Below are 26049 nucleotides of genomic sequence, written 5' to 3'. Positions count from 1 at the left end.
ATGAAGAAAATCATACATAATTTTCATAAAAATTGAAACATAATTACAGATAGTAATTTCTGTATCCCATTTTTATTTTTTAAAAGCATACAATGTAATTTTAATTTATAGTAAAATATTATATAAGTAATAATATGCTTACATTACATTACAGTACGTTAGAGAGTACAAGTTGAGTACATAACAGAACAGTTTTATAGATACAGTACAGTTTCATTTATACTTTTATATAACTGCAATCTCTTGGCCGTTTTATAGAACTAGTTAAAAGTTCTTTTAACTTTCTACTAATGGTGTCTTTACAAAAGTTTTACAGTGTTCTCATTTGGTACATACATGTACCAAATATGGAAAATATGGAATTTGAAAAATATTCTTTTAAATGAAATAAGAAATTATTTCTTTTTAAGTATATTACTCAATTAGAAGTACTACAATAGACTTTTTATGAAATTATTTATTGCAAATGAGTACGTATTGCAATTACTAGGATAAGGTTTTATTTTATATGTAATTTTGTAATTACCTCCAATGGATATTATGGAAATTGATGAGTTCTTATATTACTAAAATCATTAAATTGTTATAAAACACGATATGTGATCTGAAAATTAATATATATAATACGGCATTTCTTTATTTTAAGAATTAACTATAATTATCTGAAGTTAAATTAAAAATATTATGTGCATATTATAATGCACATTTCACAGCAGCAAAAAAACAGCATTTGTCAGTTAACAAAAAATTTCCCCCCCTAAGTTTTAAGATAAATTACTCAAAAATTCTGAAATTAAACCCAATAAAATAAAATATGAGGCATTTAAGGGAGGTTTCAAGAGGTGAACTTAAAAACACTTGTGCAGTCCATGATGACAATCTCATGAATAAACAGCTTACAAAATACACAAGTTTTCTGCAGCAACATGGTTGTTAATTGTCATGCCCTTTTAGTCACTGGATTGGGTTGTTCTTTTGACATCAAATCAAACTTTTTAATAGAATGTTACAAGGGTCTGAAACTCCTGTTGGGACTTCTCAGTACATTTTTCTCTATGTGTTACATCTATAAGAACTCTTGGTTGACCGTTTTATCAACAGATGTCACCACTTTATTGCTTGTAGTCAGAGATTGTATGAACAGTAATACTTCACTACTTTCATAATTTTGTTACAATTTAATTTTTAGGATTTGGTTTATTATTTTATTGGATTTTATTTAATTAATATATATATATTTGATGTAAAAAAAAATTTTTAAATGTCAGAAAAGTTATTAGTTTTATAATATTTACTGAAGTTGTGGCTGAACTTTCCGGTCCTGTCAGGACATCAGTTGGTTTTTTTGGCCATGCTGACAAATGAACATAACTTCAATTAGTAAGTATAGACTAAGGTTATAGCATTTTGTTAGTATTGAGCTGAGCATTTATGTTAGTGACTTTTGCGGCTTTTTTTTGTTAGTGGTGAATACATAATTAATTTATATAGTGTTTAGGGCATTTCTGCGACAATGTCAGATAAGGAGCAAATTAATTTAGACCTGTTTGAGTATTATTTGAATGGAGTTCTTCTGGAAGATATTCCTGATACAGACTGCTTATCAGAAATATATATCAGAAAGTTAGACCATCTTCTCCCCTTGGTAATTTTGACAGAGTGTTTGAAGCCCGTGTACAGACACAAAATGTAAATAAATCTCCCAAAGTGCCTAGTATTGATAATGAAAATGTAGTAAATACTGAGCAACCTACTTCTAGTTCTACAAATACAATTGCAGGTAAGTGGAATTACTTTTATATTTATTATTTTTTAAGCATAATTCTATATTTATTCATTTATTGTAAATAGCCTAATTATTTGTTTAAGTTTTTAAAATGACAAAAGCACGTAGAAATAGATATCTAGAAGTACATTTTAGAGACTGGCCTTTTTACTTTCTTTTTAATTTTAGATGCCAATACAAGTAATAATAATGCTGCTGAAATATTGCCCAGTACATCTAACACTGCCAGTAGAAGTACAGAGAGCAGCCTAAGTAGTGCAGCTAATATAAAGGCTCCTTTAGTAGAACCCAAAAGAAAATGGATAAAGAAGGAAGTAAATACGGGAATTCCAAATTTCCCCCAAAAAGAAGGTAATATATATGGCATTGTTAGCAAAGAATAATTTGTCTAATAGCCTACAGTTACTTTACAAAATATGTTATCAATTTGTAAAAACGCATATACTTATGTATATCTTTTCCATTTCTTATAGATCGACTGCATGTAGTTTTTGCTAACTGCAAGACGCCTACCGACATTTTTGTACAACTGATAATGCCTTGTTTGGAAAACATTATTTTTCAATCAAACTTGTATGCAACTCAGAAAAATAAAGATTTAAAACTTCATGAAGATGAATTTCTTTCTTTTATGGGAATTAACTTTTTGATGGGTTACCACAAGTTACCATCCAAACAACATTACTGGTCGACAAGCAGGGATTTGCAAGTTGATATCATTGCTGAGACCATGACTCATGACAGATTTGATAAAATTTTGAGTTATGTTCATGTAAATGATAATCACTTAATGCCAGGAAATTGCAAAGACAAATTGTACAAATTAAGGCCCATGATTAGTGAATTAAATGATGTATTTTTCTCCTCATATTATGGGACAAATGAACTAAGCATTGATGAGTCTATGTTATTATTTAAAGGTAGACATTCAATTAAACAATACAACCCAATGAAACCCATTAAAAGGAGGGTATAAACTCTGGTGTATTGCAGATATGAAAGGCTACATATTAAATTTTGATGTATATCAGGGAAAAAATGAAATTTTACAGAAAGATTGAGAATTACAGTTTAGGAGAGCAAGTTGCTGTCAGTCTTTCAAAAAGGTTTTGGGGTACAAATAGGGTTATTGTATTTGATAATTATTTTAGCTCTGTTGCATTAATGGAAAAACTGAAAGTTGAACAGTTACTTGCTTGTGCAATGATTAGACAAAACCGTAAATGGTTACCTGAAAATATGACATCAGATAAAGATTTAAAAGGAATATGATTGGCATTTCATTTTTTAAATGAAATAATGTATACATTATTTATATGTATACATTTTATTTCAAATTTTCATGGCATAGAAAAGAGAAGTTAAACATACACAAAAAGATGGTTCTAGAAAGTGTTTTCCATGTCCTATAGTTGAAAAAGACTACAATGAATTTATGGGTGGTATCGATTTAGCTGATTGATACAGTGTTTTGTATGGAATAGACAGAAAATCTCAAATGGTGGCACAGAATTTTCTTTGGGTTACTTGACATAGCCTTTGTAAATGAATATGTAATATACTGTGAAATGTTTGATAAAATTCCGGTTTTAGAAATGAGGTGTTCTGTTGCGCTTGGTCTAATGGCTAAGAGAAATCTTAAATCTCAAAAGGGGCAAAGATCACTTGATTTAGATAGGGCTAGCCCTTCAACCCAAGTTACTAAGAGGAGAAAATTGAATTATTCTGTTTTCAAAGATGTTAGATTAGGTAATGGACTCACTGGCTATTCTTCACTGAAAAGAGGGGTCATTGTGAAATGTGCAGTACACTTAAGATAGAATCTAGACCTTTTTCTAAATGTTCTATGTGTAAGGTTTATTTATGCATAAATGACAAGAAAAATTGTTTCATACAATATCATGAAATTAATGTTAACCTAAATTATGTTAATCATAACCTTATTCCGATTTGTTATTAATTATTATTATTATTATTATTACATGTATACTATACAAGTAACTTGGCATGCAAAATGTATATCTGCTTATTGCATAGTTATTGTGAATGTTTTCTTCCTCTTTATGTCCTGATGGGACTTATGAGTCCCACCTCTGTATTTTGCACAAATTTGAAAGAAAAAAATTTATTTTTTATATTACATTTGATGCTTAAGCGTAAAAAAAAAAAAAAAATTGAATTTTTCATAGGTTTAGCATTTGAAGGGTTAAAAAAGCTTCTAGCAGTATCTTGACTCAGAGTACACAAAGGATTACGCTATTAAATATTAAAATGCAACAATAGTGGAATTCTTCAATTCCACTTTTATACAAAGAACATCCATTATCTGAAATTGTTAAAATCAAAGTAACTTCATTACCGCAGTGTGCAGGTTTATATGCACAGTCACTTCCATAATTATAAAGAGTTATTTCTATAACTGTCATTCGTCTTCCTCATTTAATAAAACCTTTAACAGCTCTCTGACCAAAGCTGTAACAATGGCACTTTTAGAAAAGTGCCCTTTCCACTTCTAGAAAAAAAAATGTAATAAACAAAATTTATACCATTGTACACAGTTTATACCATTGATTTGTGTATAAGCAAGGAATCATATTGAAAATAGAATGTTTCTGAAAAGAAGGTGATCTTGGTAATGTGATAAGGTTTCAGAATAGAGAAGAGGTCAAAACAAATGCGATGTAGTGCCTGTTGAATATTCTAAAAATGTTCTGATGATGAAAGAAGCATGTAAAATATATACTAACTCAAAAGATTTACTTTGAAGGACTAACATTTCAAATGTTCAGAAAAACATTGTTTTTCTTTCTTTTTTTAACAGACCTAAGGTCAAAGTCTTTTTAAATAGATCCTGTGTACAAAGGAGTAAAAGAAATATGCTTCAACTTTTTCTTTGAATTTAAATTTGATTAATGCTTAAAATATTTGTCACCAATTATTAAATGTTAGACATTTTTAACAGATTTTTTGCATCAATAACGTTTTTCTTTTAATTCATAAAAAATCAATATAATGCAATAAAATTACACAAAATATTAACATAATAATCAGACTGGTTCTGATATGATATAACAATAATCTGAACATATAACAATATATAACAATAAATACATGTATATGGTAGCCTGTTTATTACAAATGAAATTAATAATTGGCATTTTATAAGAAAATGGAATGCATAATTATAAAAATTTTGTGAATACTTTACATACTATTATATTATCTTATACTAAAATTAAATTTTTTAATGTTTTAGAACAAAAGTTCAGCTAAGAAAATGGAATGCATAATTATAAAAATTTTTGAATACTTTGCATACTATTATTATCTTATATTAAAATTAAATTTTTTAATGTTTTAGAACAAAAGTTCAGCTAAGAAATTTCATTCACATAAATAATTTTTTATTACTTAACTACATAAAATAATGTTTTTTTTAGCAATATAAAATAATGGCATTACACCAAATATCACTCAATATATATGAAAATTAAGTACCACAACTGTATTTCCGTGTTACAACTAAAAAAAAAAACAAAAAAAAACTAATGATCATCATGTTTTTATTCTCGCTTCAAGACCATGTTCTTCATAAAATTTTATAATAGTAGTTACATTATTTTTTAATCTTGATATAAACTCACCCATTTTTGTTACAAATATTGATTTTTCATAATTATCATTTTCAGTCAGTATACATTTTATAACTTGAGATCTATTTGGACACATTCTTACTATAAGCTGCAAACAGGGAAAAATGATATTTTTAAGTAGTCATTAATAAACAATATAAACAGTAAAACTTCAATAATGTGTCACCTTTCATAATTTATAACCTTGTTGAATATGTATGTGAATTTTATATATTTTTAAAATATACTCAGATTGTCTAACTAAACCTGCGAGTAAAATTACTTCATATCTTTTCAAAAATGTGAAGTCTGTCCAGAAAATAAATGAACATTTTTAATTACGTGCCAATGAAGATATTTAGTGACACGTGATTGGCAACATTATATTCCACATAACCTCCTCTGTAACCACATTTCTTGGATTGTTGATATCTCATTTGGTTTGCATGTTTTTTTTTTTATTTGAGTACAACGTGTTTAAGTGTTAATAGCAATTTTTTTAATGTACAATTTTCAGGAGCAACGATACAATGTAAAATTTTGTGTGAAAGCAGGGATAACTTTCACTGTAACGTTTCAACTTTCGCAAAAAGCTTACGGAGATAATGCTCTGGGTCGTACACAATGCTATGAATGGTTTTCACAATTTAAAAGTGATCGTCACTCAATTGAAGATGACCCTCAACCAAGAAGGCCTTCAACTTCAAGTGATGACGACCCCCACATTCAGAAAATCAATGATCTAGTGCGTGCTAATTGCCGATTGACTGTCAGAGAACTTGCAGAAGAGGTTAGCATCTTGACTGGATCATGCTTTGACATTTTGACTAAAAACTGAACATGCATTGTGTTACAGCAAAGTTTTTTCCTCATTTGATGACCAAACAGCAGAAAAAACATCGAACCGACATTTGTTGGCAACTTCTTGAACAAGCCGATGACTGAAACATTCATGCAAAGGATCATAACAGGAGATGAAAGGTGAGTTTATGGCTAGGACATTGAGACAAAAGTTTAATCATCACAATGGACTGGACAAGGATCTCCACGCCCCAAGAAAGCACATGAGTTTCGATCCAATATAAAGCGATGCTCTCTGTTTTTTTTTATTTTAATGGAATTGTGCATTTTAAATTCTTGTCTCAAAATGAAACAGTGAACCATGTATACTACTACCAAGACGTTTTACAGTTACGTGAAAAAATTTGCAAAAAGAGATCAGAGTTGTGGCAAGACAACTCATGGTTCCTTCACCATGACAATGCACCCACACACTCGGCTTAGTCAATTCAAAAGTTTTGTGCGAAAAATCAGATGACTCTCCTCCCTCAGCCTCCCTACTCGCCAGACCTGGCTCCTTGTGAGAGGAGTACTTTGAAGGGGACAAGGACCAATAATCTGTAAAATGAATAATAAAGATTAAAAAAATAAAGTTCGGATATTTTCTGAACAGACCTCGTACATAAAACACTATAAAGTTTAATATTATTTGAAGATGAGATTTTAATAACTTAAATATCACTTATTTATTTAAGAGGCAAACAATATTACGTTAAAAAACATTTACAAAAATGAAAACGTATATTAAAAATTCTCTAAAAGGTTTTTAGAAAATTTTGGTTAATTTTACAGCGAATACATTAAAATACTTACTGCAAATAACTGATGTCCTACCCAACCATGATGTTGTTTTAATGTTTCTTTATAAGCAGTTTTTAATAAAGGTACTAATTCATCAGATGTATTTGAGTTTTCAACATCTTCAACAAGTAATTCAAAGAACCTTTGCACAAGATGTAAACCACTAAAAATAACACAGAGAAAAATCAGTAGTAATATATCTTTAAATAAACAGTCATATCATTGTAAAATTTTCTGGCACCTATAATTATATATATATATATTGAACATTGTTTCATTAACATAATCTGCTTCATTCCATACAAATATTTTCAAAAATTATAATACCAAATATTGATCTAAAAATTAGGATTATTACACAACTTTTACAGATGAAAACTTTCCTTGGTTGTGCTAGTCTGCTTTTAACCATCAGCTTACTTTGTTCATCCAATGTAATATTATACCTAAATTACAATATTTTAACTTGTGATATGTTAACATTATCCAAAAGTAATGTTTAATTAATTACAATATAGAACAAATAGATTATGGTACAATAGATTACAAAGAAGAAATCATCTAAAATTCATTTCTTAAACATTTTTTATACGTGTATATACGTATAATTTATTTTTTCTCTCCTTTAAAAAAAATTAACCCACAAAAATAGCATTAATACATAATAATTAACTTAATACTAGCTTCATAATATTTGTCAATACCATTACTAAAGTTATTTTAAACAATTGCAAGTGGATTTAAAACCTTATGGTTTTATATACACTAATACTTTAGTAAAAACAAAATACAGATTGCACATAACACAGATGTTGTTTAACACAAGTGTTTGTTTACAAGTCTGTAAATAATCATCATTAACATCATATTGGAAGTTCATATAAAATACAACAGAAAATTGATTAAAACTATATATAAATGTGTAAAACTATATATAAAAATTAAATATAACCTATTCAAATGGGAAAAGTCTGTTTTAACTGTATACTAGCAGCGAACAATAAAAAATAAGTTTTGAGACATTATTAAGATATACTTAAACAAATCAATTAAAATGTTTGTTTACACTTTGTCATATAACATAGTGATTTAGGTGTAAAAACATCAGCACTGTTTTAATGTATTTATTTTATTTATACATAGTTATGATTTGTGACAGCTGTTCCTTCATTCTTTTTGTAATGTGAATTGTTTTATTTATATCATTATTTTCTTAGTTTCCTTTATAATTTTTTTTTTTTTTAATTGAGTCACTTTACAGGTTATATAGAAAAGGCTCACTTTCTTACATCATAAGAAATATTGTCAAAAATGGCTTTCTTTAAAAATATTTGATCTTTAGTTGATTCAATCATAACCTTATTAAATACACTTATTTGCTTATAAAATTTTGTAAAGAAAATTTTCTTATTTAAAAATTGGATTATACTTCCATCAATGGCATCTTCTTTCTTTCATATTTTAAATATCTATTTATAGTCAAAAAATAAATCAGACCAAATTAATACAACGGAGCTAATTTTACACTGTTGATAATAGGTCACCCCCAAAAGCAAAAACAATCTTTATTTTCTAGACAGCCCTCATAAATGGTGGCTCACATAAATCAATATATCCAGAATCAATATCAATATATCCAAAAGTTTGTGCAATATAAATCTTGGTGTAATATTTGTACAAAAAAATAGTTACAAAACATTAAACATTTATTCTGCATTTTATACATTAAAAAAATAAAACTTAAGAGTAGAATAAGGAAATTACCGGCCAAGCCATAAAAGTGCATCTGTGGCTATAATCTCACTTGAATCCTTCTCACTTAATATCATATCATTAAGATATACATATTTCTCTTTATTTGTACTATATTTATTATTTAATTTCTGTAAAAATAAAATTAGCAAATAAAAATTAGGATTGTAAAAGTTTTTATACAGGTGATAATATTACAAATAAATACTTACCTATAAACAGCACAATTCTCATAACATAAATCAACAAATTCAGTGAATACCAATCCTACAAACAGGTGACTAGTATTTAAAGGAAAGTCAATTTGTTGAAAAGTATATATTAGTCAGTTAATGCAAAATTATAAATCAGTAATGTGCTCCTCCCAGAACGAATAAAGATACCCTGATTTATGCTGAAGGACTATTAGTAGGATGAATGTTAATTGCCTGGAGGGTACAAAGCATTTTTTTTTTATTTTGTCTCACAGTTGGTTTATTATTAGACTACCCCTTCCCATTTGCTCAAATCCTATACTTCTGATTGTTTCCTTCCTGATTGCTTTGCCTAAAAGTTCACTGGATCTGTACAAAGGGTAACTACTTCCATTATTTACAAATTCTGATAGGGATGGCTCAGGCGGGACTCAACTTGGCACCGGAGAAATCTGAGTTTGTGGTTATATCCTCTGCCAAGCGTATACCTACCTTGTACCTTGTCAGTCGAGATGGATGGTGGGAGAATCAAAGAATTCAACAAAATATCTAGGCGTATCGATTGACTCCCAGCTGAGATTTGGAAGGCACGCCAATGAGGCTGCTGAAAAGGTGGAGAGAGTCACGCGCCATATAGCAGGAATTCTACCTAACTGTGGGGGTTTAGGGCAAGTGTGGCGGAGGTTACTTACAGGAGTTACATATAGCACACTGCTATACAGTGCAGAAATCTGGGTGGATGTGGTGCGGTACAGAGGGAGGATTGAGGCCTTACATAGGAGGTACTGCCTCTGGATTGTAACAGCCTACAGAACTGTTTCTCTGGAGTCTGCAGAGTCTTAGCAAGGATGCTTCCTGTGGACATAGGAATCGCATGCAAGAGAAGCCTACGAGAACTGGTACCTTGAATCCGACTGAGAAGAGAGAGGCAAGTTCGGCGATCACAGGGGAGTTGATGAGGACATGGCAAGAAAGATGGGACGGATGTGAGAAGGGCAGGTAGACCTATAGAGTAATAAAGGATGTTGGAAGATGGTCCAGAAGAACACATGGCTTGCTGGATTTTAATTTAACTCAGTTGCCGGTGGGCCATGGGGGATTTAGAGAATATCTATTCTGTTTTGGATTGGATTATTCAGATGAATGCCCTGACTGTGAGGTTGAGGAGTCTACATTCCATGTGTTCTTTTGTAGTCCTTTAACACAAAGAATTGATGATGGATGCCATTGGAAGAGATGTAATTTTTGAACCAGAGGAACTAATAGGGATTAGGGATATCTTGTGGATGTGTAAGGTTGGTGTCTGTTGACTGTAGTGTCTGAATGTGTGTGAGGGTGTATTCTCCCCTTCTTGAAGTAATGTACACCAACTGTACCAGAAAGGGTGGGTAGCCAGGGATGGAGGATTAGTCAGTAGTGCGCAGGAACACATACACATTTAATAACATCTTGCAGAAGCTATTAGTGAGCTCAACATTGCCTACGTTCCTGTAAATGGGGTTCCTCCACCTCTTAAAAAAAAAAAAAGAAAGGGTTTTGTCTACATAATCATCTAAAAATCCCTTGAACAAGGGACCAAGCAGTAAGGCTACCTCATATTACAATTGATGGAACAAAAAAATTAGCTTTACTGGCACCACACATAACTGGCTTTAATTTTTCACAATTGAGAAAAAAGAAACCATTACAAGCACTATGCACAGCAATTCTAGCTAAATAATTACTGATCTGTAAGACTCATTAATTTTATGATTCTAGCTTGAGTTGTAAAATTACTTCAGGAGGTAAATGATTACTATTACATATTTGCATGGTTACTGTTACTATTATATTAGGTTAATATTTTCTACACCAGGTTACTCTAGTAGTAGTCCAGATAGACACGAGGCCACACGAGAAATACTTGGGCGTTTGGTTTTCGCGGTCAGGTAACTTCAACCAACACCTTCAAGAGACAGTGCAGAAAGTAGAAAAAGCTATTAACACCCTAGGACACCTAATAGGGAATAAGTGGGGGCCATGGGTGGCTAAGAGGAGGCTGCTGTTGTTGAGCTCCATGCTCTTGTACCCGTTCCAGCATGGATTGTTGCCTTTAATAGCAAAAGGAATGCAAGAAGACTTGACTCTCTGCTACAGAAGGCGACTCTAAAGATTACTAGTGCATATAGGACAGTGTCTATGGTGGCCGCCGGGGTGATGGCGAGGATCCCTCCAACTCACCTGCAGGGCCTACAGAGGTGTAGACAGTATGAAGGAATAACAAAAGAGGCTGCACACACACAACTCCTCAAGAGTGGCAAGAGAGCTGGAATGATACATGCTCTGGAGCCTGGACACGCACGTTGATACCTGATTTAGGACCATGGTTGAAGAGGAAGCATGGGGAGGTGGGATACTATGTCTCTGGTCACAGGAAGTATCTGTATAGATTCAAAAGACGACATTTCCAAACTGTATATATTGTAGAGCACTGGATTCACCACTATACACTTTTTATAAGCGCCCAAAATGGGATGACTTTTCTTCAGGATTATCTCCGGGATAATCTAGCACCTGAGTTGGATTACCCTGAGAATACAATTGGGCATATGCTACGTGGTGCAGAAGAATGGAGGGCCATTGAGAATTTGGTGAAGGATATCTTGAAACAGAAAGCAGAAGACTTCCAGGATTGGAGAAGGAATTGAGGTTACTCAAAAACAAATGAAGACTGAGTCCCGGCTGTTGGGGCGGGAGCCGGGAATAGCATAGCCGAGCCTAATCCTCTCGTCTCTTAGTTTGAGGAAGGCAATAAACTACAGTGAAAAGACAAGAGTCTTGGCTGCCTGGGCAGGGTCCCCAGGAACGGTATAGCCAGGCCTGGATTTACCTCTGTCTGGCCAATTTGAGGCAGGCAGTAAGAGAAAAAAATATCCGGAACTGGCAGGTCGACCTGCCATGGCAAATTTACTGATGGCGGGTGAGAAGGCCCATTAATCGTAAGGACACTTCCCTGGCATGAGATTTTTGATCCAACCCAGGGGAGCAGGAAAAAAGGTAACTCTACTAGGAATAACCAGTTAGATACAACACAGCAATTCTAAAAATTACAAGCTCTCTACAAATTTTGCGTTCTCTGAAATATCAAATGCCACCCTCCACCTAAATAGTTTTATTTATATAAATTTGATTATCAGATTAATTAGTGACATATCGTAAAGTTTAAGTACATATATGTTTACTTTTGATTGGATTTGAACATCTAGATTAACAACACCACCTACTCTAGCCACAAAACTTGGTAGCCAAAGATAATATTACTATAAAGATTATTTATATATGTATATGTAAGGTAACTGGTCATAAATTAACTAAATTATAACATTTCATAAAGCACATGATGTTTCTCTTTCAATTTTAAGCTTATGTCATGAGTTTCACATTCAAAACACAATCACATAGCTATCATCATTACCACTTACTTATTTGAATGTAAAACAAATTATTTACATCCTGTTCCTCCATTATCTTACCACTATCAGTATTCTCTACTCCCACCAATAAAATTGTGTGAAATCCTGTTGACTCCCCTCTCTAGTTCCTTTTTTCAAAATAAGATATAATACAATCTACTTATTCTTAAGTCTACTTCATTTTCAGATTACAGTAATATCATCTTCACCATCTTGTGTGGGGAGAAACAAAAGCAAGGGAGAAAAAACAAATTACAGATAATTTTAGTAGTGGGAGTAGGAAAGAATATGGCAGCAGGGTATAGTGCTGCAGAAAAGAAAATACATTAATATCTTGTCTGATCCAAATAAAGAACTAATAATAAAAAACCCTGTAATGGAAGTTGCAAAAACCTAACATTTTAAGAGGAAGAATTGCACATTTTATTAAATAGTAAAATTCAGTAAATATATGGCCGATCATCTAATAAAAAAATAGAGATAATTTGATAATAATTTTATATGGTGTTTTATTTTATATGCATTAAAACAAAGAAAAATTGTAGGCTTATAAATTGTACATATATTTACTCTTTTTAAGATGAATTTAATGTAAGTCACTAATAAATTTACCAACTACCAAGGTCATTCAGAGAGTTCACAACCTTTCAAAGAGATGACACAAGTATAATCAAATGACTGTGATATTTATCAAGAATGATCCTTTGGATAGTATGTTGCAAAGCTTCAGACATGTGTTTAGTTCCTTGTTTACGATTCACTAAAGAAAATAAATTTTGTAATTTTCTGAAAAATGGATAAGTTGAAGTTCTAACAATTGTAAAGTACTTTGTTTTAAAGGATTCTCCCCCTTTGTTTCAACAGTAAAAAAAAATGTGGCTGTTGAATTAAAACGCATATATCCATTCAAGACGAACGCCTGACACATACAAAAGCTGCTATGACTGATAAAATTGTCACAAAAATACACAATGCTCTATTAAATGATTGTCAATTGAAGATAACTGAATTTGCAACATTGAAAACACTGCAACAAACAGTGTGATGGGTGCTGTGTTTGCTAACAGCCAACCAAAACTCATTTGACTGAAAACTTCTTGAGGGTATTTAAGACTTTTATAAAACTTTGAAGAAACTCAGCAAGATTGTGTTTTAATAAGTAGATAAAACATGGATTTACCATTACACACCAGAAATTAAACAGTGGGTGGAAGCAAGTGAAAATGCACTTAAGTAAGCAAAAACAGCTCCTTCTGCAGAAAAAAATCATAGCTAAGATTTTTTTTTTTTAATTATCATGGTGTGGTATTCATAGACTACCAGGAAAAAGGCAGGACCATCATTGGGGAATATTACACTTCACTACTGGACTAATTGATGGTCGCTATTCATGCTAAAATGTTCACATCTGACAAAAAAAAAGAAGCTATTTCACCACAATAATCCACCTACATACACATCTTGGTTTATTGCTGTGAAACTTCATGAGCTATACTTCCAAGTGCTTCCACATCCAGATATGGTACCTAGCGATTACTTACTTTTCCCAAACCTGAAGAAATGGCTCACTAGGTAAAGATTCACTTCAAATGATGAAGTTAAACTTGAGACAACCATTTATTTTACAGAGCTGAACAAATGGCATTACACGGAAGGTATTAAAATGTTGGAAACTCGTTAACCTAAATATATTGAATTACAAGATGACTGTTGAAAAATTAAAAAAAGAAGTACTGAAAAATTTTCTTTTTTCTTTTTCAGGATGAGAACTCTGTGAATAACCATTGTAATAAAAAGAAAAAATAATATTTCTTACTACCAGTACAGTTTATACAAAATATTCTTATTTCTTTTATAGCAATTGACTGCTTATAAATGCCAACTCCAATCAGTGAAATTGCATCCTGATAATACCTCTGACTGAAGGCCATTGGCATTATCCTTACTTCACACATACAATTTCTATTGTATCTACGAGAAGTACTAGGTATTGAGGAATCATTCAATCATAAGGAATGTAATGTGCTATCTAAACTTAAGATCTACAGCTGTAACTCACTGTTAAAGTATATTTAATAATATGGTCTGGGTATAATCATTCTGTAATATAAAAATGTATCAGGCTAATTTAATAATCATATTTTGTAGTTAGACATGTTTCTGAGATGGAGAATAGATAGGTTTGCTTCTCTGTAACTATTATATTTACCAATAACAAAATTAAGAAGACAAGTAGAAGATCTATAAGTAAAATAATCTTAATTAATTTATCTCTCTTATCAATATCTACATAATTTCAATAACACATTAGTTTTGTACAACAGATTACTGCAGAATGGCTTAATACAACACTTTATCTTTGTGACATTATATCTGCATCAGAGAAAAGGCAACCATCGTTTTATATATATATATATATATATATATATATAAATAAGATGATTATGGGTTTAACACAAGGATTTATATTATGCTCTTTGGAATAATGTAATTGTATTGCATCATAACTAACTGTTCCATTAATAAGCATAAGTATTACTTAAATCTTATTCAAAGTAATAAGGCAACTAGACTACTCATTACTGTTAACTGAAAAAAAAGAATTTGAGGCTAGTGAAATTAATTTGGAAATTAAATCCTGGCTAGAATTACAGTCACACACCCTTACACACACAACCACATATACACAATAACATGCACAACATAAGTTTTTTAAATACTTACTACAATATTGCCATTCATATCACATTTAACAGCAGTAAACACTTTTCCAAATTTCTCTGTAAAATATAATTTATTAATATAGTCATTAATAAATTAGAATCATAAATTAAAGTATACAAGAAGGAATGATTCAAAATAAGACTATTTATTTAATTGCTGCAAACATAATTCATGTAACAAGATGTTCTTAGTGAAACATGATCACACTTTGGTAAGTAAAATCGCTAATGTAACTCCCTTTTCTTTCTTAACCCTTCAATGCATCATATATTCTACATAATTCATATACCTATGTGCATGACTTTTTTCAACAATGTTTCATTTATTTGTATGTAATATTGTTAATTCATTTTTTATAATTTATAATATTTTGTTATGTAGCTTACTAATATTTTCATAATACTACAGAGTGGTCTATCTGTCATGCAACTTGTATATAACAAGTGTACTTACCACTAAAAGTTGATTTTAGTGTGGTAAATTTTAAAACATTCTTGTAGACACAGGCCAACCTTGGAATCTGGGCACCAGTAAACTGTGTCTCTTCTTTTACCTTATTTGGAGTACACAAACACGCCTTCCTGGGGGCTTTGCCTTTTTGCCAGATGGCAGAATATTTTCAATAAAATGTCTTTCAGCCAGTCTTGCAGGCTGGGACTCAGTTGATGAGTGACCGTGTACTGGTTTGCTGCCCTGAATTTTAAACTTGTGAATTAGCTCACTCACCAGGGTTAATCTAAATGACAAATGGTCAAATTTTAGATGAGTTTGCTTCCAAATTATATATGAATTTAACACTGCTATGTTTATTAAAGACTTTACATTCCCTTTGGTCTTGCATTTTCTTTCTATTGGGTAACTCTGGAGCATTTGGTCACATAGGTCCACACCTCTCATATTTGTATTGTGTAATGTAATACTATAGAGGGCTTTATTGTTGTTTTATTTGATTTTGATATGTGCTCTTTCATTATGGGTATAAAAACTGGCATACGGAAAAAAATAGTGCAAAATATGCTTCATTCTCTATGCAGCTAAAAACAGTAGTTTCAAATGGATTACCTGAAGGGTCGCTAGAGGGCAGCATATGATGGGATGTCGCAAAACGTACTGAGTACATTAAAAACCACTAAGGGGACATAAAATTATGAATGTACTCAGTACATCAAAACACACTGACTGGTTAATAAAGCTACTATATTCTCTTGTCTATATATAAGAAGAGATGTGATCCATTATTTCATTTTGGTGAGCAAAAAGGACAGTTCTACACAAAACCTTTCATTAACCTTCTCATGAAGCTTTTTACAGTCCAGTAAGAGAATTGTGTACGTTATAAAAAAAGATTTATCGTGAATGATGTTCAAGACACTGTTAATAAATGAACAAAGAAGTAGTCTTTCTTCCATATCAGCAGATCTTGTTCGTGGAAACTGAACAAACTTTTGTAAGGTAATCACTGCACAAATACTTAAAGACCAAAGAAAATGTTTTATCTTACAAATTTTGGAACTATTAAGGATACCAAAAAGTGTGTCCTCAGCAAAGGTGAATCCCTCAGCAGCAGAAGGAGGACTAAAATAACACTGAATCATTTTCTCTGCTGTAATTAACTTTTTGATATCTGTCTGAAGATGAAAGAATTAACGTTTATGACAAGTGTCAAACGTGAAGTATGAAAATAGCTACATCAACAAGATTCCACACTTTCTGCAGCAGAGTACTAGAAATGGAGTGTAAGAATGTATCATTTTTAAATATGTTAACACTACATTTTGGTGAATGCAATTTATTAAAAAAACAGAAGTTAATTAGTTATAGTTAACCTTGTCTTCCGATTTTCCTTCAATAATATTCTAAGACTACATTGAAATAAAATGTATTTTAAAAAAATGAAATGAATACAAATAAAAAATAATAATTACAAAAGGTTAATAATATACAATAAACCAGTAAATGCTACATCATACACTGTACTTTCCTATTCACAAATTATACAAATAAATCTTTTTTGGCTACCAATTATTTGACCAGTTTGATGCATTTCTCCAATCTTTTTTACAGTCAACATACTTCTTACACAACTCAAGTTACATGTTTTAGATAATCCTATATTTTTCTTTGTTTACTGGTTTTAACCTACTTCTCTTATAAATTCGCTAATTGTGGATCCTTTATACATGATTCTGTCTTATATTTACAAAAATTTGCTACAAATTTCTCGCTTCTCAAATTCAACTTAAAATCTCTACATTTATTATTACAATTCAGACTATACACTATATAGCTACACCTTAAATAATATCTAATACACCTAATATCTATATTTTTCTAAAGTCAATACTTAAGAGACCATATTCCTCTGCACCAACATACTGTATTTTTTTTTTTTTTTTTTTTTTTAATTATCAAAAACCAAAACTTGAACAACCCAAGTACAGAATTACAAAGTAAATGAAATGACACTCACCTTATCTTTCTTTACCGCATCATCAGTTGTATATAAAATTTCAAACATAAAAATTTTTTTTTAGAATAAAGATTAAAATTACTATCATATATACAAAATATGAAGTCAATTAAATAAGTACGTATGTATAAATATGACGTCAAATTAAGAATAAGAATTAAAATTAAAAATAAAATAATTTGAAAATTTATACCATGTAACCTGGCCAGCCAATGTTACATTATTGAGTGGATTTGAAATTATTTATATACATTCTGATATATCTACTTTTAACTAAAAACATGCTGCCATCTGTTGCCGCTTTTATAAGAATATCATCTTCATATTATGTCTGAAAGTTGATAAAGTTGGAAATTCTTTTGTATTTATATATATGTATATATATAATCTCTCCAAAATGTACAAATTTTTAATATTATTATTTAAATTAAATTTCTTGATTTCCACTATTTCAAAATTTGTCCGAATATCAGATACAGAATGTTTGTTATTAATAAGGTGGTCAGCAACATTAGATAAACCCAATTTACCTATTCAATTTATCTATTTTTTTTTTTTTTTTGATAAAAATATATATAATCAGAATTTATACAAATAATTTCAAATCTACTCAGTAATGCAACATTGGCTGGCTAGGTTACATGGAATAAATTTTTCCAATTATTTTATTTTTAAATTTAATATTTAATTCTTAATTGACATCATATTTACATATGTACTAATTTTTATTTAATTGACTTCATGTTTTGTATGTATGATAATAATTTTAATATTTTAATTTCTATTTAAAAAAAAATTTGTTATGTCAGATATGTAATTTTATATAATTTATATAAAACTGATGAGGGATCCTGCGAAACTGCTATTGGAATAAAAAAAAAAAGGTAGGTGTCATTTCATTCACTTTGTAATTCTGTACTTCGGTTGTTCAAGTTGGTTTTTGATTATAAAAAAAACAAAATATATTATATAAACCTCTGACCAAATATAGTCATTACAACATTTATTGGCAGGTGGCAATTCAGAAAATTGCTAAAGGTGATTCCAGTACAGATGATTGATTTTAAAATTACTTAAAAGAAGAATTGGTAGAAATTGACCATTCTAAATTTGGGTTTCAAGTTATCTGATTACTTAAAAACACTAGATGGATTTTCTTTGGACAACTACCTATCGTTAATCAATTTATTTCTATATGAACACAGATGTTGTCCTGTCCTTCCACTTCAAGCTGGACAATTAGCACCCCATCCTCATCTACAACTTAACAACTGCAGCAGTCTTTGCTGATAACATTAATGATAATTTTTAATACTAAAATTGGAACAAGGCTGAAAAACCTAGATTTAATATTCTAAAAAGTACTATGTAGAATATTATTTCCTGTTTCACACACAATACTAAAGCTGTTAGTTTCACATCACGAATGTTGCAGTTAAGCAACAATGCAATGAAATGTCAGCAACTGAACAGTACACAAATATCAAATTTTGCATTTAGCTTAAAAAAAATCATCATCAGGTATTAACGCTGCTTGGACAAGCAGACTATCAATCAACAATTGAAGAAAATAGCGATTTACGATTGGTTAAGCATTTTAGTGTTGAAGATACCATTTGTAGTGGACGCCTGTCTACTCTCACAAATGAATAAAATATTATGAATGTTGAAAATGTTGTTCAAAGCAATAGAAGAAAAACTGCCAAAGAAACAGCAGCGTCAACAGTTGGGGTATTAATTGGAAGTTGCAACAGTATTCTCTGTAATAATCTGAACATATGTTTATCAATAAATTGTTCCAAAATGTTGTTTGCAGAACAGAAAGAAACTTGCATGACATAAACAGAAGACCTAGACCAATGCACCAGCACATTGATTCATGCTTGTCATATTACATGGCAAGACATAATGTAACAACTCTGGAGCAACCAACACACTCCCAACTTGGCACCAGATGATGCTTACTTGCTTCCTCACTTGAAAAGCGTACAAGTAAAAAGATACAAGAATACTGATTATGTGATCCCTAATGTAATGAAGTAGCGGAGGTCAATATCTCAAAACGGGTTCCAGGAATGTTTCAAATAATTTTATACACGTTCACAAAATAGTGAAAAAACAAACAAACTCTAAATTTTTTCATGCAAGTGGTTTTATGAAATAGACTTTGAAAAAAATTATATAAACAGCAAAACCATATCAGAAAATGTAAATGTTATCACAAAATGCCATTTTAATAATCATGTTCAAAGATGTATGAAAGAAAATTGTTTTAACAAAACTAATACACAGGTGTTCAAATGGAAAACTAAAATGTTTAGCATAATACAGAAACAACCTTTGGTGGTAAAGACAAACAGTAAGAATAACAGAAGCGTCATGGTTACTAAAGTTGCAGCTGGAATATATACCATTATTAGGGTTGATGCAAAAATCCCAGTACTTTTTCAGTCTTAAATGCTACCCAGAATTCTGCTTGTGGAATAGTGTGAATGTTCTGTAGTGAATTTTCTTTAATTTCTTTTATTATAATAAAATTTAACACTAAAATAACTTTTAAAGTAAGTTTTAGTTTTCTGAGCAACAAAAAGTAAACAAGATATCAGATCAATTATGACACCTTATTTCAATTATAAAGATAACTTTCCTAAATAACATAACTATGTTTTGGTTTTTACAACTCAACTGTACACTCACTTGTGTATCATTACATTTTTAAAAATTCTTTCTCATTTGAAACTGGCACCTTGTAAGTAGAAATAGTATTAAAAAGATCACTTATACATATGGCATTACATAAGCATATGGCATCATCCCACTACATTCAAACATTTTTCCAAGTTCACTATATGGGTGGATGTTGCAATGAGTTTACAAATACAAAGGATTATGTAAAAAGTAACCATGCATTATATTAAATGACTGTATAATTATTTAAAATATTGCTAGTTGTCAATTAGCACAATTGGTCAACTTTCTACAGCTTTTTACTGGATGAATGTTTATTACTAAACTTTACGATCATAACTGAAAATTTGACCAAAATATTTCTAAAAAAACTTAAAAGTACTCTACAAAAAAAAAGGAACCAAGATCAACTACTACTCTTTACCATATTCACAACAGTTGCTTTGCAGTTTAATAGATCTTATATTTCATTCTTGACATCTTCTTTGCAACAGCTACAATAGAAATAATGTCAGTAAATGTAGTTTCAGTTTTGTCATTCAATTCAGTTCTGGACAATTGCCTCAATTCCTATATGGCCACCCACACGTTTTATACAATAGCAAACCTACTACCTTTGTTTTCTTGACACTCATCCCTAAATTTATTTAAATTAAAAGAGTCAATTACTACTTAGTTATATCTGCAATTACTGACAGAACAGCTGCTTCCTGGAACTTGTTTGGGCTGGTTAGCAACCAGGAAAATATAAAACGCCCAGGAACTAAAAGGCAAATCTATTCAATAAATTTGACTTGTATTCCAAAAACATAAAAAATAGTTTATCAACATGGATTAATCTTATTCAAACAGCAATCTCTAAAACATTATCATAAAGTAAATATCACACAACTTAACATGAAATACTAACAATTTTGGGCAAATATAAAATTACAATAAAAAAGTTAATAATAATGAAAAAGTTTTTTTTTATTTAAAAGTTAAACCGTAAGAAAATACTTGTATAGGTGAATGGTACTTATGCTAAATGCATTCTTTAAATTTCATAAACTTATGTTAAGAATTCATTTTATAAAAACGAAGATATAAAAATTAATTTGTAAAAATCCTCTGCCACGTCATTATTCGAACTTCGTTGTAGCAAAACAAAAGGAATAAATATATTTAAGTATAATTTCGTGCACGTCACAGTATATAATATCACCACTGTTAGTCGGTATACTTCAACTTGCATTCACTTAAAAGCGGATAAATAAGTTCGAGATATAAACAGAAAACGCATAACCTCAAATGTTGTATTCGTTTAAAATTATAGTGAAATATTAATACCTAACAACGTTACCAATCCTCTTGATGCATCTAAAAACTGACAAGTATTAATTTTTCCATCTATAGGTTCTGGGAATGGAGATTGAAAAATGCTACTACCGTATATTTTTTTGTCTTCAACCGCTAATTCAGCGCCAGACATTTTAAGCCAATTTTAGAGCATCCCCGCTTCACAAACGACAGACAGCTGATTCTCCTGTTATTACAGATGGCTTTGGCAGATACAGTCATGCCATTCGTCGAGAATTGAATTTCCGTGAGTGCCCAAAAGAATTAAATTAATAAAATTTGTATTTGGCAATCATTTGTCAAAGAAAAAACGCGAAGGCTTTTTGTGAATAATACCATTGCATTTTCGTATTGATTTAATTTCTGACATTTTATAATTAACTCATCGATATTTAAGAACAGATTCTTACTAAGGCGCTCAGAGTTGTGTATAACAACTTACAAGACATAATTCTACAAAATAAATACATTTATTTAACAATTTAAATGTATTATTTTAATTTTTTTATCTTCTTGTTTTGTTAAAGTATGTCAACCGAATATATGTAATACGCAGCAAAAATATCATTTAATTTTAGATAAATTATTCCAGTATAATGTAATATAATCGTCGTGAAATCCCACATCGAAGTATTATTTTTAAAGTCTGCCTACCTTAATCTAATTACCAAAACTTTTATACGAGACTACATGACTTCCAGGTCCGCCATTTTTTTTTCTGACTCGCTATCAGGTATTACTTCAGAGGTTGATATGTATGAGTGTAAGTGAATGTAGTCTTGTACAGTTTCAAGTCAACTATTTCTGAGATGTGTGGTTAATTGAAACCCAACCACCAAAAAACACCGGTATCCTCGATACCGGTGTATCTATATTTCTATTTCTATAGAAGTATTTCTATATTTCAGTGACTATACCAGCACTGTAGGTTTCCTGGTATGCCTATTAAATTGCATATACACTTTTTTTTTAAAATGAAAAGTACATATCATGTTATTTCATTAATAACTTATGGTATTATTATTTTTTTTATTGTTACTGAATTATTTATTATTTTTTTTTTACAATCAGAGGTTAATAATTATTAATAAATCAATATATTTAAATTAAAAAAAAGTAAAAAAAAATAGACGAAGTCGGATTCGAACCGATGTGCCTTCCCCTTATAAGATCCAAATATTTCATAAATTAAAATTTGATTTGGCTATAATTCTGGACCCAGTGAAAATAAGTATAACACTTATGATAAATAGTTGTAAAGCTTTCAATGAGGGCTTATTACTGCAGTTAAGAAAGGCTTTTTTGTACACTTTTTATCCAGTCGATTCCAATCAAAAGGGGAGGTGCACAGCTAGATGTTACAACAGTTCTAAATCTAAAATTTCAACATCCTACGGCTAATCGTTTTTGAGTTATGCGAGATACATACATACGTACAGACAACACGCCGAGAGTTGAGCAAGAACTTTTGAGTTATTATGACGTGTTGTCGCTCCGCAGTTTTTTGCTTTTTTAAGTGGTATTTTTGGCTTTTTACGAATTGGAACTGATTGTGGTTAATTTATTGGATGGGTTTAAGTTGTTTTCGCGAGTATTGGTTGACAGACACATTTTTTATTAAGTTTTTTCAGTAATAGAATTTATTGCCATCAGCAATAAGGACTACAGTCGCACATTTCTTAGCTGTACAAGAACAGACAAGTAGAGCAAAATAGTAAACAAGGGCTTAGAACATTTTTAGCAATTTTCTTTGCAGAGGTAAGCGAGAATAATTATAAGTCCTCGTGTAATTTACTAGGGGGATTACTTTTCCTGCCGTATTTCCGCCCCTATCCTTCCTAGCCAAACACCCCCGGGATCTTTGCGTCCCGGGTCCTCCGGACCCGTTTTCCCCCTCCCACAAAATTTTGACCCTATTTTTGGGGAATATATTTTTGGACCGCTCTAAACAACTTTTTGGGATCCCGAAATTTTTAACTCTATTTTCGAAGACATATAAATTACGTACCCCAAAAAAAACCGGAACCCCCCTTCCACGTAGTAGGTCGAGTGGAGTATCAAATTACTTCGAATTTAACCCCCGATTCAGCGGATATATAAGGAAGTCGATCCCACCATTGGGTGAGTCATGGAGAGGGAAAAACTAGTTTCTTGTGCGGAAATGAAAAATCCAGGGACCTCGAGTGCGGTTTCTCAATCTGCAGAAGAAAACTGGACAACATCGGAAGAAGAATCCCAACCAGGGGGTTTAGAGGACCTTACTACAAGGCTGGGGCAGTGCCTGATTGCGCTCAGACAAAACATGGGAGCGAATCTGGCTAAACATACAATCCAGCATTCAACGGAGTTGGTGAAAATCTTTGAGGCATTTAGAGGACTCATGGAGTTGTCACCCTCACTGGAGAAAGTAACACAGGCAACGCAGACTACCTGGTCTGGAGATTAGCGACGTGAAGGCCAAGTTTAAGGCACCTATGACTGAAGAAGAGTTAGTGGAAATGGTTAATAGAAGATGGCCAGCGGAGGTTTTTAGCAAAGTGGTATAGATCCAAAAAAAATCTAACAAGTGTGATAGGAGATGTAGTCAAACTCTATGACCTCTCGGGGGAGCAGGCAGGTAAAGATCCAGCAGAAAGACAAATGTCCAGGTTCTGTGAAAAGTAGGGGTGTAAAACATTCCCTGACACACTAGTGTTCTGTTCTGTTCTATTATCAAACTGAAAATTATATATATATATATATAGTAAATTAGAACATGTAAGAATTGAGTCTCAGCCATAAACTCAAAGGTAATCAAGGGCATTAATTAACTGTAATATACAAGGGCGATTCAGAAAGTAACTAATGTTTATTGTTACCAAGCGTGGAGATGGGTGGGGTAGAGCCGCCATCTTTGCATCAAAACATATTTCTACACTCGGTACACATCAAGCTGTCATAGTGTGTGGCCTGTAATTTTTCTACTTTGTTCATTGTGAATTATTGAAATGTGTGCTCCAATAGAAAATCCCACAAGTTGTGAGGTGCATTCAGTGATTAGGTTTTTACTGGCAAAAAACCTTAAACCAATTAAAATTCATCGGCAACTTTTTCAGGTGTACGGAGATGGAATAATGAGTGATGGTGGAGTGAGGCAGTGGTGCATTCAGTTTAAAAATGGCCGCACCAATATTCATGATGAGGACCGCAGTGGTCGGCCTAGCCTTGTGACTGATGATGAAAATCAACGATAAAATTCATGAAAATCGCTGCATTACGATTACAGATCTCTCTCTTCATTTCCACCATATTTTACGAAGTTTACTGCATAAAACTGTATCGGAGAAGCTTGGTTATCACAAGTTTTGTGCAAGATGGGTGCCAAAAATCTAAGGCGGCAGATTTCTACAGAGAAGGAATTGAAAGGTTTGTGCATTGTTATAAGCGTCTCAATCTAAATGGCGACTATGTAGAAAAATAGTTTAAGATTGTTCCTTTCAAATGTATATACAAGTGGTGGATCAAAGAATAAGTTACACCCTTGCCATGTTCTTGAACTGAAAGGTATTAATGTCTTGTAATGGCATCACTGGTTGTGTTGTTGTCTTCACACTCCCCCAGCAGTAATAGATTCAGTATGTGTGTAGTGTTGCTGTCAATATGGCGTGTCCTCTAGGGGTTTCATCCAGATTAGAAGTGCAATCAGCAGTCCAATTTTTGTAAGAAAAAATTACAATTGTTGTGAAATTCATCGCCAAGCTGTTGAGGTATACGATGAGAATGCAATGTATCACAAAATGGTGCCAAATGTTCAGAAACAGAAAAACAAATGTGACCAACTGCGTGCTGGGCATCCAACTGCAAACACAATGGGTAATGCATGAAGGAAATGAACTTGAGTGACTGGCGCATTAAAATTAAAGAGATTGCAAGTGAACTTAACGTCAGTTATGGTAGTTTGTTTGTGATTATTCATGATCAGCTTGGTTACCGTAAGATGTGTGCCACATCTGTTGACCAACAACCACAAACATCAAGATTTTGCGTGTGCTCTTTTTTTCTTCAACATTATTCCAGGACTGGTCCATAGTTTTTGAAACAAATCAATCACAGGGAATGAGAGCTGGGTGCTTCATTACACTCCTGAGACTAAACGAGCATCACATGAACGGAGACACAAAAATTCACCGCAGCCAAAAAAAGTGAAAACATTCCCACATGTTCGAAAGGTTATGCTGACAGTCTTTTTCGATTCTGAGGTAGTTGTTTACAACATTCAATGTTGAATCTTACTGAGACTTTAAAAATATTGCATAAAGCCATTAAAGATCAAAGATTGAGAGATGGGGTTGCTTTTCCTTGCAACAATGCTACTCCTCATTCAGCTCATGTG

General features: G+C 31.6%; 1 protein-coding gene across 2 annotated transcripts in view; it reads right to left on the bottom strand.

The window, feature by feature from the left end:
- The window catches only part of LOC142324015 (pleckstrin homology domain-containing family A member 8), a 36309-nt gene extending 14444 nt beyond the window's left edge, over positions 1-21865 (bottom strand). The window contains exons 1-5 of one of the 2 annotated variants that reach the window (XM_075364571.1): positions 21669-21865; positions 15182-15237; positions 8824-8942; positions 7072-7222; positions 5431-5527 (exon numbers count right to left, since the gene is read on the bottom strand). In XM_075364571.1, the coding sequence (XP_075220686.1) occupies positions 5431-5527; positions 7072-7222; positions 8824-8942; positions 15182-15237; positions 21669-21810 (565 nt within the window). In that variant the 5' untranslated portion in view covers positions 21811-21865. Of the gene's footprint in view, positions 1-3780; positions 5528-7071; positions 7223-8823; positions 8943-15181; positions 15238-21668 lie in introns of those variants that run through there. The other variant, XM_075364570.1, reaches the window with a different exon arrangement.
- Between the last annotated feature and the right edge of the window lie 4184 nt (positions 21866-26049).

The sequence above is a fragment of the Lycorma delicatula genome, chromosome 4 (assembly GCF_047948215.1).
Source record: "Lycorma delicatula isolate Av1 chromosome 4, ASM4794821v1, whole genome shotgun sequence".
In the NCBI taxonomy this organism is placed as follows: Eukaryota; Metazoa; Arthropoda; class Insecta; order Hemiptera; family Fulgoridae; genus Lycorma; species Lycorma delicatula.
The sequence above is the reverse complement of the archived record's forward strand: the minus strand, read 5'-3'. Positions and strand labels throughout refer to the sequence as shown.